We start from the raw sequence: 19,306 nt of genomic DNA on the forward strand, positions 1-19,306 counted from the left end.
CGACCCGTGAGCTCGTACCAGATCGAACTGGTACAACTTCACAGGTCGGAAAAACACGAGTTACGGGTTGCCTTGAACGCACCATAACGTCTTGTCAGCCGATGGAGTTAGCAGCCCCCGCCCTCGTCATGGATCCCGGCTGCACACACAGCCCTTCATGCCGTTCTCTCTCCTCATTGGATAAAAACTGTAGGATACGAGAAAAGTTTTCTCCTCGGCTCAGAGCAGAGCAGAGTGACTGACAGACCCGTGTTTCGGTCCAAACACTCTATGTAAGTGATTGCTGTCGGAAGATAGAACTATTTAAGACTTATATTAACACAAAAATATCACTTACTTCTGCTTTAAGTGCTGAATAATGATAAAATGCATGTCTCCTGTCGACTATTTCATCACATTGTCATTTAAAGCTGTGTTTTTCCCCCCAAAGCTGCAAAGCTTTATATAGTGACAAAGTCAAAGTTGTGACTCGTGCAGTGGGAATGTGTGTGTGTGTGTGTAAATGATCTTCCAACTGGAGAATTTAGGAGGCAATAAACAGGTATTTCTTTCAGAGCAAACATCTTTAGTGGTCTTTTAAATACACAGTATTCTGGCAGATTAGAAAGGACAAACATTACAAAAAGAAATCCAGAGTCTCAAGTTTCCTAGTTTACAGACTGTAATTGTTACATGATTCACCAAATGCCACATGTGTTCCTGCCCTCAGTTTCAGACATAAGACACTGGGTGATATTAACCTTTTTTACATCAGCAACATTATTTACATTATTTTACAGATATCTCAAAACAGGCTCAGAACAGCTTAAACCTGTTTACTATTTTAGGCCATTCAGAGTAAATACAAACTACAATCAAGCTAAAATTAAAAAGTGACATTTTTTTGTGTGTGGAATATTATAATTCTTATAACCGCAAAAAACATTAAAATGTGAACAATTTCCGTCACAATTTTCAAAAAGCTAAAGGCCAGCTTAAGCTTGTATTTCATTGGACACACTGAGCCCTAAACATTGTGCAGTATTAAAGATAAACAACTGTGTCATGACTCATTGACTATTGACAGATGACTGGGTTAATTCTGGTGATATAAAGATGAAGTGGAATTCATGTCCCACTGCTTCAGCAGATGTTGTGTTGGGTTCAGTCTACAGATCATCAATGGTTGAAAGTCCCTGGAACTGAATCTGGGCTTTGCTCAACAGGTGATGTTAACTGCAAGTGTTAGCAGTGCTATTCATTGTGATTGGTCAAGTATCAACCACAACAATCATCAGGAAGTTATCTCTGGAACAGGATTCCAACAACTTATACAATAAAAACAGTGGAACAGTGGACAAACCAACACTGAAGAAATTTAAGATTATGTAAATAGTAGTTTAACATGATGCCATTGACACAGGCTCTGATTTTGGGCTCTGCTTGGAGGGTGATATACATGGTTCAGGCACTTTAAGGGGCAAGAACATATGACTTTAACACTATTTTACTATTCTGTGGAGCTGGAGAACCAGAAAAAACAACTGATGGACAAACCAACACATCAGGGTTTCACTAGGAGGAAGCAGTTTATCTTGTGATGGCCCAACAACGCCACACATTCTTCATCTGCAATAAGCATCTGTTAAAAACTTTACTTTTTAAGAATAAAAATTAATATGAGTAATAAAGCATGTATTCTTGATGGTTTACATCTGAAACATCCTGGATTGTAATAACACAGTGAAAAGCTATTGAATGTCCTGGTTGTGGTTCCAGCAGGGCCTCCTCCATGTAGTCTTGGTAATTTCTCTACCATGCTGCTCTGTCTATACTTTCATACAGAGCCTAGAATAATGTATTAAGTAACACTCCATTCATGCATAACACAAAGTTATTCAGTACACTAACACAACGAACAAAAAAAACTAAACAAAAAGAGAATGCATCTAACTTATATCCAGTATGTCATCAGAAAGATATGAAATAATTTCAGTGTCAGAGCTCGTAGCCTTCATTCTGCCACGGCAACATTTCACAGACACCAATATCAAGTGTTCCGAAAATCAAAAAGTACCTGCAGTGTACTGAATAACAACCTCTCTGGGAACCAGGGACAAATGCATGACAATTGGGTGTCCATGTCTGATCTGTGATTCAGTAGATAGCCATAGCCTCGCTGCTTTATCAGTCCAAAATACCAAACTACTGCGTTAAGCTCTAAATGTAGCACAGTTATCATATGTCCATGTGTTGTGTTTACTGACACTTAAGAAGAAAAGGTCTTGGTCATGTATGACATCATTTTTCCATTTGCTTTTATCAGGAGCTTCTGTCTGTGTGAGGGACTCAAGCTGAGGCCGCTGTCAGGCTTGGTGTAGTCGCTGACATATGAAACAGCCCCGTAGGATTGGAGAACCAAACTTAAAGGAGACATATTATGCCCCTTTTCCACAAATTAAAATAGTTCCCAGGTGTCTTAAAGACATGTCTGTGACATGCTTTGGTCAAAATCCCCCAAGGATCAAACATCACAGCTCTTTTCATCCTCTCTAAACAGCCCTGTTCAGAACGGCTGGTTTCAGTGTCTGTCCCTTTAAATGCAAATGAACCACTGCTTGCCCCGCCCCTTCTACTGGTACCAGGTAGGGGTGGGGTTATGCAAATTTAAAAATTAGTTCCATCACTACCATACAAGTGAAGGAACAGCTCGTAAAACCACATGGATTTCTACCGAGGGAGTCTGCAAATTGCATATTTTTTTGTCATTTCTTGCATTTTGGGGGCCAGAAGGCGAGACAAACACCCAAATATTAAAGAGCCTTCAAAGTTATATTTGAATAATATGTCCCCTTTAAACCAGCTCACCTGAGCAGTAAAAGCTGTTTTTGTTAGAAAAAAAATCACCTATATCAACAAAAAACAACATGGTTGCCTGTTAAGTATAAACCAAAATAGTTTTTCATCTTTAAGACTTGGAATCTGATCACAGTGTGTGAGCCTCATTCAGACTGAGGTGTGGTCAGGCCTAACATGTTTTCACCTGATGCCCAAACACACCATGCCAAGCAACAGACTGGAAACAGGATCGACACGGGGCCACGAGGATCATATCAACATGATCTTGGTTCCAAAAACCTTTGATAATAATTGAAATGGTCCACAGTAGATTAGCAGCACACACATAAAATGTGCAGCACGAGGAGGGCACAGATGATGGTGACCACAATATGAATAACTGTGATGATTTATGATTTATGAAAGATGGTTTAGTGGTTTAAAATAAAATGAAAACACTGGAGTCTACATGAGTATTACTCTACTGGTGAATTAAACAGGAAAGGATCTGAAATGACATATAATCGACAAAGCTTAGGAACTCTTAATATGTTTGTAAAAATGGTTTTTGTACTTTGGCTAACTTAAATACTAACTCACCACTGGCTGACTGCATCTGATGTCATTACTTTGTGCAAACATCATCACCATCAGCAGCTCCCTCCAAACTTCAACATCTAATCTTTGATATAATTGCTAACATTCAACCAAATTGGCCATTTTCTAATACTGTTGTTATAAACAGATATTTGACTGGTGTTGAATATTATTCACAAACATCATAAAGGTTTCAGTATGCCTGAAACAAAGTGCTTTTGATTATTTAAAAGCATCTGAAACCACTTTTCCAACAGTGGAATTACAGGAGCGTTTTTGCAACTTTTCCAAATCACAGAATCATCGTGCCCACTATTATACAGCAATTAGTGGGTGTGTGGAGATATGACGAGCAGGCAGGTCACGTCTGGTGTTTACAGCCAAGTTCAACAGCACAAAATGTTCTGCCATCATCTAAGTATGAATGTTATTTGAGATTATAAGATACAGTTCTTGGAGAGAGATCGGGAAACGGTCTAAACACTTTTGTCATTACCCAAGGTCGGACAGACGACACCTCATCGAGCCGGTTTCATTCTCTCCTCGACACATGGAATGACCTATGAAGACTTCATTGCGGTTTTTACAAAAACGCTATAAAATATAAAAAGCTGTACCTCCGAACTCGTACCCACTGTGTTCGGAGAAAAGTCACGATACATAATTACACTGATAATGACAAGGTATAGAGTGATAGTATGACGTGGGTATAAGGTGTGCCTGCTCCAGCGATCATCCAGTGCTGAGGCCGTGGACTGGAGGTGAGACCTCATCTGTGTGCCGAGTCTCTGCACCATCATTCACTGTCCTGCTCCTTGAGCTCTGATGACGGACTCTCTCTGGCTGGGAGGATGTCGTAGTGACACGGGATGTGGCTGTTCTTTGGTAGGTCGTACGGATCCTGGCCGAACTGTGCGGAGCCATCGCTGTCTCCAGTGAGAGGGATGGTGCTTAACGTTGGCTCTGAAATGAAGAGATAGTATAAATACTTTATGATTTAAACATATGGGGACAATTTTCAGTTCAAATATAATTCCTCCTCAGTGCGGAGACTGGTCCAGAGTCAAGCTTAGTATGCCTGCTTGCCTCCAGAAACTGCTTCTTTTTTTTAAAACATGTGTTTATTGTTTTTTCATAAAAGGGTAAACAAACATTTACAGCAGGGTTAACATTCATACAGCTGGCCCTGTAATTTGTAGTTCAAATAAAGTTATTTGACCAACCATATTCATACTTAAAGGGACAACAAGGAGTTTCTATTTGGTTATAAAAAAGTCTCACGTTAATGTGGATGAATCTACGCTACCCACACTTGTTAATGGCTCCATTTTCGATAAATATATTGTTTTGTCTCTATCGTTATTTTGTTATTTTAATTAATGGTGGAAATGCTGGGCGAGCCGACCAGCGTTTCCTTACTTTCGGTTTCGCCGACGCTCATGAGAATAACGCCGCCGTATTGCCGTTTATGGTCGGAACTACGACGGTATGTGATCGTCTTCGAACCTCTGACTTTAATTCTTGATGAATGAAAACATGAGTCTGTCTTGCGCCGGTCGAAGAATTTCACGGTGCGCGGAGGCTCATAAATGTAGTGTGAAAACGCTTCGCTTTTCCAAAACTCCTCGTTGTCCCTTTAACTGATGAGTAAAAAAAAAGGTTTATCAAGGTGAAAAGGTCTCCAGAAACTGCTTTATGAACTACATTTCACCTCATAAAGTTGGAACATGTTTGCAAACAGTTGCAAATTTTGACATTAAACGACAGAGACACTTATATTTTTATCAGAGTCATGTGTGTGTAGTGTATTACCTCAGTTTTAGCTCTGGTTTCAATTAACTACTGAGAGAAACATCTGAGTCATCAGGAGCTGAATGCTCAGCAGAGCAAACTGCTAATTGTGTACAGTGTGGAGTAAGCAGTTCTCTTCCAATATTCTTTATGTTGAGATTAGTAAATATAATTTTACAGATTACAGATTATAGCTGTGTTGTCAGCAGTCAGGCTCTGTCCTTCTCTGCTTCAACCAGACATGGTAACAACTTGTTGGATGTTTAGACAGTCCACCAGCTGACTGGTGTACCCAGCTGAGATGTCCTGCACTCACCTTTGTCTACAAATGTCTGTCATGGCCAATCCCAACTGGCTGGTTAAATAGGCACTGGTGTCTGTAGTTAAAGCAGATATCAGCTTCACGGCCGTTTCGGCTAATGCTGTGTTCAAGGCAGGCTTTTGAAACCGTAAGTTACAGCTTCAAGTCACAACTACGACTTGGTAGCGTTCCAGGTAACCCGTAGCTCGTGTTTTTACCATCCTGTTGTCTGTGAAAGTTCCCTATAACGGCCACTCGTAACTTCCGACCCGTGAACTCGTACCAGATCGAACTGGTATGACTTCACAGGAAGGAAAAACACAAAGTACGAGTTTCTTTGAACGCACCATGAGTTAGCAGCCCCCGCCCTTGTCAGGCATCAATTGGTCCTCGTGCTACGTCACCACATTCACGCGCATCCCTTGGCTGCACACACAGCCCTTCATGCCGTTCTCTCTCCTCATTGGATAACACTTGTATCCCACAAGGAAAATTTTCTCCTTGGGTTACAGCAGAGCAGAGTGACGGAGAGACTCGTGTTTAGGCTGAAATACTTCATGTAAGTGATTGCTGACGGAAAATAGGACTATTTAGGACTTATATTAACAAAAACATTCCACTGATATCTGCTTTAATGTTTCCGTGCCTCTTACCTAAGCTACACACCTACTTTGCTTTGCTAGTTTATACACTGCTGTGTTTATAATGATCTCATGATGATGATCTTTTCATATTAAAAGATTTGTTTTGCCGCAGCTGGAGTCCATCATTGTGCATCCAGTTGGAGGATGGGGTTTCTGGAGGAGTATGTGGTGTATAATGTTATGCTGCTGTTCTTGCTTACTGCGCCCTTTTGTCCCTCCTATAAAAATGACGGTAATGGAAAAATTGAGGTAATAGTAATGCTTACTATTTATTCATGAGTTATACCCCTTTGGAGAAATGGAGTATTATTGTAAAGTGTGATGATGGTGCACAAAACTGCACAAGTCACATTGGAACATGTATCTTATTTTTTATTTATAGACTGATTTTTATTCATTTTCATTTCATTCATTTTATTGAACAGTTTTTTTTTTTTACCTATATCTGTAGGAAATTTGCTCTGGTGTCTTTAATGATTTTAATTATTTGTTTTTATTTCATGCTGTTATTTCATGGATTGCAGCACTTTCTGTAAGTTCTAATTTGTTTCTTGTTTTATGTTTTATCTTGTTTTGATTGTTCGATGTGATGGATGTTTCGACTCTCAACTGCGAAACTAGTTTGCCCTTGGGTATCAATAAAGTAACCTGAACCTGATGTTTGATGAGGATTAGCATCCATCTGGGCGGGGTTTCTGAAGGAGTATGTGCTGTATGTGTTATGCTGCTGTTCTTGCTTACTGCTCCTTTTTATACCTCCTATAAAACACAGAGAACAAAGCCCAGGCAAAGGGAAGTAAAGCGCCTCACCAACTTCATAGACGTTGCGGTTGTTGGCGGGGTTGCTGTTGCTGATCTCAGTGTACGGTGAGTCCCGTCTGGCCGGTGACTTCATCTCCACGTAGCCACACTCTGTGTTTCTGGCTGTGAGCAGTGGCGGGTCCTTTATCGTGGCGTATGGGTTTTCAGAGCTGTTGAGGGAACAGGAACTGGCGTGATAGGGAGTACCCTTCACCAGATCTGGATGATAAGAGACACAGGAGCCAGTGAGTGAAGTGAATACCAATATAACTGTCACTTTCAGCAGTAATTGGTGTAAATCCAAAAAGTACCTCTTAACGATTTCCCCATGTATCTCCTATCAATTCCGTATGCTCCTGGTATGAAGAAGAAATGGAAAATCAAATGGTGGAAATAAATATGATGTGAGGGATTATTAGTGCTGCTCTAATCATCATTTAGTAATGCAGTTACAATAGAGAGACGTCTTTTGCTCAGTAACTACATATCTCCACTAACTGTTAACAGTAGAGGGGCAGAATGTCTTTTTAACAGTCCACTAAACACACAGTGATGATCTACATAGGCTATAGTGAGACAGAGGCTTCGAGCCATTTAAGGGCCAATATCGATGCAGCATCGATACGTGTGTCCACAGCGCTCTCCTACATCCTCCTCACCCAGCTCATTGAAGCAGTCCCCTTGTTTCCAGTCTGCAGGCAGGGTGCCGGTGTGGTCAGGCAGAGGAGCCCCCTTCCTCTGACCCACGTTCTTCAGGTTCACAAACAGCTGGTTGTTCTTCTGCAAATACATCATCACATAAAGTTAAAGGGACAAACATCGAACCTAGGTACCACTCAAAAATAAGCCTACCCTTATGAAGGATTTGTAAATGGTTGGTTACTTATTTTTTATTAATTAAAAACAAGTTAAAACACTGTAATTACAACTTGGTCATTGTCTGGAAAAATGAAGGTAATGCTTACTATTTTATTCACGAGTTATACCCCTTTATAATTGGTGAAATGGAGCCTTATTGCAAAGTGTGAAAGAACACAACAGTGGGCTCCCTAATTGGCAAACAATAGGTCACTGTTGCTCTTGTTGTAACAGTTGTTAATAAGCAAATTAATAAATTGGATGTGAATATAATTGTTACCTTTTTTTTTTTTTTTTTAAAGACACTGTATTTTTAGGCATTGCTTTGCCTTTAAAGGTCCAGTGTGTAAAATGGGGGGAAAACGGGGACATCTAGTGTTCAGATTCTAGATTGCATTCACTTGTTCGCACGCACGAGTTATTTTATAGCGATTATACCCTTATACAAATATGTTCAGGGGTAGTATATTCAGATTTTGCCAATAAACCTTGCCATTATTTATACACTGGACCTTTAATTGACAGGATAATGAGTGACTCAGAGAATGACGGAATAAAAAAGTACTTTTGAATTGAATTTGAATACAGATCGGCATAGTCTGGAATCGATCCCTGCTTTAGGCATTGCCAACATTGCCACGGAGCACCCCAGGGTGGTGTTAACTTTAAGTGGTATGGAATATTCATTATTCGTAGACAGACCCACTTCATAATGAGCTCTCACTCCCATACCTTTCCATAGGGGCCGTTGTTCATTCGTGGGGGGCTGATGCACTGAGTCAGAGTGTGGTAGCTGGGGTTGGAGAAGTAGCTGCTGGGGTGAGGCTCACATGGTGGAGGGTGAGCATCTGAAAAACATCAAGGTGAGAAGATCTGAGCATGATGATTAAGCTCCCAACTCACAGGATATCATTACTATTTATATATTTATTTATTATTCTACAAAGTAAATCACATTGTGTAACAGGACGTCCCGCTGTGAGCTACCTGTGATGGTGTAATCGGCGGTGACCCTCATGGCAGGAGTGTAGGTCACGGCCGGCATGGTCTGCTCTTTGCCCTTCTGCTTGTTCCTGTAGATGATGAGGAGGAGGAGGAGGAAGAGCACCAGCAGCACCAGGACGATGATTCCTGCGATGGCTCCAATCTGGTACGTGTCCACCGGCAAGGCTGCACTGGTCAGACTGTTGAGACTGCCCACCACCACCACACCAGCTGGAGACAGAAGGAGGAGGAGGAGGAGGAGGAGGAGGAGGAGGAGGAGGAGGAGGAGGAGGAGGAGGAGGAGGAGGAGGAAGGGTCAGACAGAGAGTCAGAGGTTGTTTTCTCTTAATGAGCATTTACATCATAAAATATAAAACCAAATAAAATGTGAATGAGAGGATTGATAAAGACTGGTCAAGTAATCTTAATAAAGTAAACTGAACTGCTGTATTAAAATATACTTTATTCCCTGATGACCGGAAAAATTTAGATTTTTAATTTTAAATCTTTCATGTCTCTGATTGTGACTTTTTTTTTTATTTGAGTATTTCTTTTTTTTCTGCTCATTTGTTTTCTCTATTATTACATTTTTATATGAAATTAAAATGCAACAGATCTATTCCAATTCCACCTTTTATATTGAACATTTTAACCACAGATATACCTTCTGGCACCTGGTTGGTGCTATTAAATACTGCTCTATACCTTTCTAGGCTGATATTTTGTCGTCTTCAAACCAGTAACTAAGACTTTTTAACATAAATGCCCAGTAGTTTGGGCATGCTAATCCCCCAGCTTTCTTATTGAACTGAAGTGCAGACCACTTTATATTGGGACGCCATTCCAGACATAGCATTGTTTGTTTTCTTTCTGTTTATCACCCCTCAGTGTATCTTAATGATGATGATGATGATGATGATGATGATGAACCCTCACCTTGGTCACAGCGGGCTCCCTTCCAGCCTGGGTTACAGTAACATGTTCCGGTCATGTGATCACAGGTGGAGTTGTTCAGACAGTCACACACCTGTCGGCAGCCGTAACCATAGGTACCTGGAGGACACTCTTGAAGTGAAATGTGATGTTATAAATCAGTGGACATTGAGAGGCATCTGAAGCAAAGGAAAAAAAAGTACCTAACAAGGACTTATGGAAACAGTTGATGATGCTGAGTGGAATTGGAGAGTCAGTATGAACATGAACGGATGCAACTGTAAGGGATAGCTATGAGATAATAATGGAACGTTACGAAACGAAGTCGTTTTCGAGGTAAATGCAGAGACTGCTTGCTGAAAAATGGTCCCTGAAGGCAACGTGCATCAGCGGTTTTGCATGAATTTCCCTCTAAAACAACTCTGTCTGGTAACGTTCTGTTATTATCTCATAGCGTGGTGAATGTGCAGGTCACAACTTGTCTACGAGTGTGTTTTGAGTTGTTAGATTGTGTATTTGATGAGTTTGATGAGGGAAACCAAGAAATTCCATTAGCTGTATCTTAGCTCTGAGCAGCTAGCCGCTCTGCTCTGCCGTTCTAAAAATAACTTACACCGACAAATAAAGGTAATGAAACTACTGCTATGACTATAGGGATTATGGCAATGGGCCAATTTGCCAAAATGTTGAACTATCCCTTTAACCTCTTGTGGGCTCCAGAATGTGGAGATAGCAAAACTATCTGATCCCAACCAATATACTAAAACAAGCCCTCTTGACACCAATTAACAGTCTAGCTCACCCGAGCAGATAAAGCATGATTAAAAATCTAATTGAGAAATAATAAAATAAAGAAAAGAACACCAGGCGGCCTGGTGACCTCTGTGGGCCGGTGGAACGTACTCTGTTCACAGTGACGTCCCATGAAGCCGGTGCGGCAGGTGCACTGTCCAGAGATGTGGTCACAGTCTGCTCCGTTCCTGCACTGGCAGGTCTGAGAACAGTCCTTCCCATAGAAACCCAGAGGACAGCCTGCAAGGAAGACACCACACCGTCACACTTCACGTCACAGTCTCACCATGCTGTCTTTCTGAAATGCACAATGAAGGTTGTGTTGTCTTGACGGCAACCGTTTATCACATAGAGCAGCAGAGCTCAGTGCCTCGGGGTGCATGGATTTACAAAATATTTCATCTAGAAACACCAAAGACACATTAACGAGTTCAGAAAGTCCTCTGGACACTCACAACCTCCTTCTTTTTCTGATAGGAGCTTCTGTTTTGTCACAATAAGCCCAAATGTGAGACCAGCGCTGAGGCAGAAAATCACACTTTTCCTCGATGTTCCTGTCTGCCTCAGCCTGGGGTGCATCTATCACTGCGGAAACCCCCTTTAAATTGCCGTGGCAACCTCTGAGCCTCAGGCCAGAGCCACAGCTGAACCCAATTCATTAATCAGAGACTCCTCTGACATCTCTGCAGTTAATCTGCTGACCCCATCTCCCATACATTTATATGAAGTCTCTATGAAACACAACCACACATTGTCTAGTTTCATTTACAGTTATATGCAACAGTCTGAAATGAGAACAAGTGAGAAAAGCAAAGTGTGAGTGTGTGTTTGTGCGACTGACGCTGTGTGCAGTAGAGGCCGGTCCATCCCGGGGTGCACTTGCACTCCCCATCATAGGCGCTGCAATAGGCTCCGTTGTGACAGTTACATGTGTGGATGCAGTTGGGTCCCCACTGACCAGGTGGACACTCTGCAGCACAGACAACACAGACAACATGTTAGAGCTTGCAATCAAATTGAAACTGAAATATCCTCTCTCCAACATTATAAATAAAGCATCATGCATGTGTTATTTAATATTTGAGTGTGTGAACGCACGCTGGGAGCAGTCGCTGCCGATCCAGCCTGGATAGCACTGACAGGAGCCGTCGATGGGGTTACAGGTGGCGTTGTTGGTGCAGCTGCAGCTCCACGCACAGTTCTTCCCAAAGCGCCCGCTGGGACACACTGTAAAACAAAGTTGGTGAGACTTAAACTACATGTAGTTGAACTATATAGCTTAAAGGGATAGTTCAACATTTTGGCAAATTGGCCCATTGCTGTAATCCCTATAGTTTTAGGAGTAGATTCGTTACCTTTAATTGTCGGTGCAAGCTATTTTTAGAACGGCGGAGCAGAGTCGCGAGCTGCTCAGAGCTACGCTACGGAGGCTCATGGAATTTCTTGGTTTCCCTCATCAAACTCATCAAATACACAATCCAACAACTCCACAACGCTCTGGTGGACAAGTTGTGACCTGCACATTCACCACGCTATGAGATAATAACAGAACGTTACAAGACAGAGTTGTTTTCTAGGTAAATTCATGCAAAACAGCTGATGCGCGTTCCCGTTGGAGGCAGTTTTTCGGCAAGCAGTCTCTGCATTTACCTCGAAAACAACTCTGTCTCGTAACATTCCGTTATTATGTCATAGCGTGGTGAATGTGCAGGTCACAACTTGTCCACCAGAGCGTTGTGGAGTTGGTGGATTGTGTATTTGAGGAGTTTGATGAGGGAAACCAAGAAATTCCATTAGCCTCCGTAGTGTAGCGAGCTCACGGCTCTGCTCCGCCGTTCTAAAAACAGCTTGCATCGACAATTAAAGGTAACAAACCTATAGGGACTATAAGAATATAGGGATTATGGCGATGGGCCAATTTGCCAAAAATGTTGAACTATTCTTTTAACGCTGAGTTAAATGAGTATAAGTAGTTGCTACAGCTACTTTTTTTAGCTGTAGTTTTACAAACTACATTTCTCCAGGAGTAGAAATGTAGTTTGTTCAAACTACAGCCAGGCTGAACTACATGTAGTTTTACAAGTTACTCTGACAAAGTGGCTTCCCCAACACTGTTTGTCTATCGTTCATGTTGAGCTGGGAGTTTTTCCATGAATCTGATCTCACACATCATCCACGGCTGCTGATGAGCTTCACGCATTCATATTTACAGCTGGCTTTTTTCTCTGAGTGTCATAACAAGAGTTTCTTGGAACAGCACTTCTAGGACTACAACCAGCAGGACCCACGTGGGCTGATCCCTGAGGCGCTTATAACACAAGGCGCTGTGGTGCTCACCCTCGTTACACAGCGTCCCCTTGAAGCCCGGCAGGCAGTCACACTGTCCCGTGATGTGGTGACATGGTCCGTTGCTGTGGACGCACTGTGGACAGGTCTGGCTGCAGCGGTGGCCGAAGTAACCGGGAGAGCAGACTGCAGCAGAACCAGAAGAGAGTTTGTTTAACATGGATTTCAAAAGCTCTGATTCTTTACTGTGGGTGTTTGTAATGCTCTGGGGGTGAAAAAGTCCAAGTGAGCTCAGGGAGGGATTTTATGTGGTTCAGTGATGATGTAAAGAATCTCTCGCAAACCAATAGGCTATTCAGATGGAACCACTTTATGTAAAGTCAGTATGAAAATTTAATTAATGGTCCTATACCATACAGTACAGTTAGCACAGTAGGTGGCATGGTGAGTGTCACAGTGGTCCCCAGTTTCCCCACACAGTTCAAAGACATGTATTATTGGTTGATCTGTGACCCTAAATTGACAATAGGTGTGAACGTAGGTGTGTGAGGCTGTTTGTTTCAATGTGGCCCTGTGATTGGTATATAGCAAATTGATGGCAAGTACAGCAAGAGGTGGATCTATAAACTCTAATGTCTACTCAAATGTTCATCTATGTTTCTTCTTCTTTATAAGGTTTTTATACGTCTTATGTCAACTCTTTCCTCCAATTTGAATAATGGACAAAATGAAAATGAGTTCAAAGTTCTAATAAACTCCTCCATCCTTAAAGTGGGGTATTAGCAGTGTGGTGCTGATGCAGGACTTACTCCTCTGGCAGGTGGTGCCTCTGTATCCTGGAGCACACTCACACGTTCCTTCATCTGGAGAGCAGGAGGCTCCGTTCTTACAGTTACAGGGGACGGAGCAGTTCGGGCCCCAGCGGCCCTCCGCACACACACTGTCACAGTGGATACCTACACTCATACACACACATACAAGTGATGTTTTTAAAACACATTTTGTATAGTAAAAACTGACTTCAGCAACAGTCACATCACAGATGAAACTTATGTCTATAAATACAAAAGAACGAACAATATTAAATATTTATCAGGCTGAGAGTCATATATTAGGACAAGGATTCACTTTATAATAAGACGTGACGGAAAAAACTCAACATTCAAGTAAAGTTGATTGGAGTAGTGAATTTAACCTAACCTTAAAGTATTTCCAGTTTGTACTAAATACAACTTCCCAATTCTTATGTGAGAAAGACATATTAAACAAATTATGATATATACTGTTTATATATAATATGAATCAGAGGAGTTTTACAGAGTGAAAGAAACTTTAAACCCTGTGCTTTTTGTGACTGAACAGGCAAAAACAACTAAATATCATTGATGCCATTAAATAATTAGAAGAGATCCCTTCACTATTAGATTATTATCATATTATGTGTAACACATTCTATTGCAATGCCAAGTTCAGTGAAGAAAAAAGAGTCTCACCAGTCCATCCAGCCAGACAGCGGCAGTGACCAGTGGAGGGGTGACATCCATCAGCGTGACTGCAGTCACAACGCTCTTTGCACTCCAGACCATATGTGCCGTCCTGAGGAGGATCAGAGCTGCTTTAGTCTTTGATGCCAGTTTATTAATGTATTTCTAATGTCAGAATCTGCAGCCTCAGAGTAACCACAAGGTCAGCAGCTCTCAGAGAGGAGGATGCTTGTGAAAAAGGTTTGTACAGGAACAGTAATGTCAGAACTACTACTACAACAACTACTAATGTGATTTGCAGTGTAAAAACTGCAGCTGAGTATGAAATCATTAGAAAAGTGTTAGTGGTATCCTAATGTTTGGAATTCCTATTCCTATTCATCTTATTATTATGATTTATTCTTTCTTTTCAATTACTATCATCTGTTAATTAGAAGTATACTAGCATGTTTCCTTATATCCATTATAAATACTGTATGTGCTCTTCTTCTTTATTTATTTATCTTATTACATGAACTGCAAATGCTTAATACTATACATCACAAACATGCTATAATAAGATCATCTGTTAATGCAAATAAATCTGTTTTCTTTTTCTTATTGTAACAGTTACATGTGAGTGTGTGATTTCCTCACTGCCCCTGAGCACAGCCATACTGGCCACTAGACAGATGAAACAAACAAAAAGAAAAGGCCCCTGGGAGGGTCCATGTTGTCTCACCTGACAGTGCATCTCACACTTCTCCCCCCTCCACCCCGGGGAGCAGGTGCAGTGTCCGTCCAGAGCGTTACACGAGCCCCCGTTCCCACACATACAGGTCAGGTTACAGCTCAGACCCCAGGTGCCGCTGGGGCAGTTGATGGAGCAGTCCACCCCATGCCACCCTGATGACACAACATCAGATCCAATATACAATCACCAAACAGTAGCTGCACATTAAATACAACACAATTATCTAATAATGTGAACCATGAGAGTCATCAGGTGAGATGTGTTTCATAACAAAGTCTTTGCAACAGAGAACTTACAACATGGTGCCCTACAGTTAATAATATAACTAGGCTTGTTCTACTTAAAGGGACAATGAGGAGTTTTGGAAAAGCGAAGCGTTTTCACACTACATTTATGAGCCTCCGCGCACCGTGAAATTCTTTGACCGGCGCAAGACAGACTCATGTTTTCATTCATCAAGAATTAAAGTCAGAGGTTCGAAGACGATCACATACCGTCGTAGTTCCGACCATAAACGGTGATTCGACTGTGTTATTCTCATGACTCGCCACGAAACCAAAAGTAAAGAAACGCTGGTCGACTCGACCAGCGTTTCCGCCACCACTAATAATAACAAAATAACGATAGAGACAAAACGATATATTTATCGAAAATGGGCCCATTAACAAGTGGTAACGTAGATTCATCCACATTAATATGAGACTTTTTTATAACCAAATAGAAACTCCTCATTGTCCCTTTAACCATGGTCATGTCTTATAAAAAGAGGCTTTTTCAAAATCCAAATTATAGAAAAGTAGATGACCATTAGTTTTTGTACAATATATTAATACCATGAAAGTACGTAAGTTCACCTTCGTTGTGTTTTTGTTGTTGTTAATGTTGTTGCTACTGTTTTTTGTTTCGTTTTTCTTTCTGTTGTTTTTTGTCCTTCCCTTTTGGTTTAATTTTGCATGGATTTGTATCGATGATTTAGATTTTTGTGAAATAAAATATATTTAAAAAAATACTGTGAAAGTTTGACAGTGATCACTACACAAGGAACCAAGGAAACTATGGGCCTTTAATTAAAAAGCAAACACTGAAATAACGGCAGTGACGGCTGGTATCAATGGGCTAGTGGGGCTAAGCCCTCCCTGCATTACACAACAAAAGATGAGAAAAAATATACAAAAGATTGTTATAAGTCTTAGTGAAATCCGAAGTGGCAACAGTATCAAATAGTTTCAGGGAAACACAGGATATCTCTAAATGGGCTAATTTTAATCAGCCCGAGATCACCGAGTCCGCTCTCATTCATTTTCCGACTGTGGATGATTGACAGGTGCCATGTCCCGCCCTCGCCATTTACCGATCAGTTCTGGCCAATCAGCAGCGGGCTGACGCAGGGTCAATGATTGACAGGCGTCATGACACGCCCCCTTGGTTTACTTGTCATTGGGGCTAATTTCATTTAGCCCAACACCGCTGTTTTCAGACCAATGACAGGAACCGGAGGAAAAGTTGTGTTGTTGTGGGAGTGAGAAGACAGAAAAAAGTATACCCCCGCCTGTAAAGCCGGGTTTCCACCGAATCCACAGTCTTTTTTTTTTTTTTACTGTAACATAGGATTCAAGTCATGATAACTTCTGTATTTTGACTATTCAAACTTCCACAGTCCATAGTTCTGTTTGTTTGATAGTTCAAGAGACTTTTGGTTAAGTAACATGGACAGCTCCTATCGTTCTGCTGCGTTGTCGCCGCCGCCGCCGCCGCGCAGACTAGACCCTTCTACTTAAAGCAGTGTGTAGGCCCAGTTAGTTGCTATACTTTTGTGCCAGTCAGATGGGATGTAACTTTTAGCTACTACTGTGTTAACCATGGGTATAATTTATCTATTAGCCCACCCAACTAATTTCACCACCAGCCGCCACTGAATAACGGTGAAAAATAGTATAGAGTCATTGAAGTTAAAGGTTCGAACTTCATATCAAATTTATCTAAAATGAATTATTACCGTATCTATCATATAATGTATCTATCATTCCTACTCTTTTCTCCTTCTCAGCTCACCTGGTTTACAGGAGCAGGATCCATCCACAGTTGAACACTGAGCTTGGTTCTTACAGCTACACCTGGACGAGCAGTTGGCGCCGTGTGTCCCTGCTGGACAGGGGATGGAACAGTTGGGACCCTGAGGAGGAGGACAGATAAACACTGATGAGTCAACATGAACTGATTCGATCCATAAGTGCATCATCACAACTCTTCCCACCTCTCCGTTTCTTGTCTAGTTGTCACATCATGAGACATTTAATCTGTGTTTTGTGAAGAGCAGATGTGTGACATCCCTGATTTATCTCCATCAGTGAAGTCCAGGCCGATGTTGCCAGCTTTGTTCATTTTCAGCAGCTTCTTTTAATAAAGAAACACTAGAGGCTCATCTGGCAACCATCAACATCAAACTGTGTTGTGCACTGTTGGCCAGGCGCAGCCTCTCTGTAGCTGGAGAGGAGAGGGGCTAATGATGAACAGTGGAGAAGTCAGTATTTACGCTTCAGAGCTTTGACTGTTGGATGTGATGGGTTTGTATGTTATTGCTTATTTATGATTCTGTGATTAATTAAGTATGATTAATTTCATCAAAACAAATAAGAACACAAGATTTAATCAGCTTGTTCATCTCGTTTGTTTGTTCATGTCAGACATCACTTTATTCTGAAAATCCAGCAGGACAGGTGAGCTTCAGGCCCTCAGGTGAACTCTGATGTCTCAGGGCCTGAACATAACGATGAGGTGTGAGTATCGCTCTGAGAAAAAATATTTGATCCTGTTTCAGTTTCACTTCAGTTCTTCACATTAAAGGGATAGTTCACCCAAAATTGAAATTTCACTCATTATCTACTCACCCTCATGTGGACTAAGGGCTGGGAGAAGTTTCAGAGTTATCCGTGGCTTCTCTGAGTTACAGGGGGTCTCGGTGTAGCAGTGCATGTCCATATAACGGTTGCAAATGGATACCAACTGTCTTCGTAACAAAAAGACACACCAAAAAACATCCAAATACCTCCATGCTGCTCGTATGTAATGTCCGTCTTGTATTGAAGCCCCGAAATGCGAAATTGTCCCGAAAAAAATTAAATAAGTCTATATTTCAAGCTTGTTTTGTAGCGGAAGCTTCTCGAAGCTCCTCTTCCCGGTTCATCAAATTTGGACGAACTGGGAAGAGGACGGACCCTGGTTCGTCCAAATTTGACGAACCAGGAAGAGGAGCTTCCGCTACAAAACAAGCTTGAAATATAGACTTATTTAATTTTTTTCGGGACAATTTCACATTCCGGGGCTTCAATACAAGACAGACATTACATACTAGCAGCATGGAGGTATTTGGATGTTTTTTGGTGTGTCTTTTTGTTACGAAGACAGTTGGTATCCATTTGCAACCGTTATGTGGACATGCACTGCTACGCCGAGACCCCCTGTAACTCAGAGAAGCCACGGAGGACTCTGAAACTTCTCCCAGCCCTTAGTCCACATGAAGGTGAGTAGATAATGAGTGAAATTTCAATTTTGGGTGCCATAACACAACTATCCCTTTAACACACTGTTAAATCTCTGTGGGTAGAGATGCTAAACTATGAAGAAAGCTGAAGATCACTGCTTTGAGAAATCTCCTGCTTTCCCACAGACTTCAGTTCCCATGCCGAGGGAAATAAAAGAGCTGTGAGCAGACACACATGGAAACAATGAGGAGCTCTCTGCCGGGCCTGAGACCACAACAACGTGCTTGGAAACAGGTGTGTGACTGTGTTCTGGTGAGCCAAGGTCTGACTGCTGAAGCTTCTTCTGTGAAATTCATTTCTTCATGCGTTAGTGTTTTAATGATGCTGTATTACAGCTGCTCAGGTTGGTTTAGTCAAATTACATTTGATATTTACAACTCAGGGAGAAGCTTATTTCCTTCATTCCATTCATCTGTGTTTTTGGTGTCATGTTTGTTTGGTGACATTATGAAGTAGTGAGGGTTCATTGTGGACAGATTCTTCCACTGTCAGTGGGTCAGGAGGTTTTACCACCTGAGATCTCCAGCCCAGTTGTTCTGAGGTAATCTGATTGGATTTTGGATGATGGATTGGATCAAATCTTGAAAATGTGTTGTTTAAAACTAAAAACAGATTCTGAGATCAGATCATGTAATCCAGTCTTGATTTTAATCTGGATCAAACTCTCAGTTTGTGTTGTTAAAAGCTTTTTAGTAGGATCAGGATAACTTTGATCCAGAAAGTCATGAATATTCTGATCCCAA

General features: G+C 41.4%; 1 protein-coding gene across 1 annotated transcript in view; it reads right to left on the reverse strand.

The window, feature by feature from the left end:
* Positions 1–4,210: 4,210 nt before the first annotated feature.
* megf10 (multiple EGF-like-domains 10) overlaps positions 4,211–19,306 on the reverse strand; it is a gene marked incomplete at its 3' end in the record, with an annotated part of 63,166 nt that continues 48,070 nt past the window's right edge. Inside the window, exons 11-25 of the mRNA XM_083983746.1 lie at positions 17,074–17,194; positions 15,010–15,173; positions 14,298–14,400; positions 13,614–13,760; positions 12,856–12,990; positions 11,617–11,745; positions 11,360–11,488; positions 10,630–10,758; positions 9,730–9,858; positions 8,797–9,024; positions 8,542–8,657; positions 7,611–7,731; positions 7,263–7,307; positions 6,961–7,170; positions 4,211–4,377 (exon numbers count right to left, since the gene is read on the reverse strand). Of these exons, the coding sequence (XP_083839872.1) occupies positions 4,211–4,377; positions 6,961–7,170; positions 7,263–7,307; positions 7,611–7,731; positions 8,542–8,657; positions 8,797–9,024; positions 9,730–9,858; positions 10,630–10,758; positions 11,360–11,488; positions 11,617–11,745; positions 12,856–12,990; positions 13,614–13,760; positions 14,298–14,400; positions 15,010–15,173; positions 17,074–17,194 (2,073 nt within the window). The remainder of the gene's footprint in view (positions 4,378–6,960; positions 7,171–7,262; positions 7,308–7,610; positions 7,732–8,541; positions 8,658–8,796; positions 9,025–9,729; positions 9,859–10,629; positions 10,759–11,359; positions 11,489–11,616; positions 11,746–12,855; positions 12,991–13,613; positions 13,761–14,297; positions 14,401–15,009; positions 15,174–17,073; positions 17,195–19,306) is intronic.

Source organism: Trachurus trachurus (genome assembly GCF_905171665.1).
Source record: "Trachurus trachurus genome assembly, chromosome: 12".
Lineage (NCBI taxonomy): Eukaryota > Metazoa > Chordata > Actinopteri > Carangiformes > Carangidae > Trachurus > Trachurus trachurus.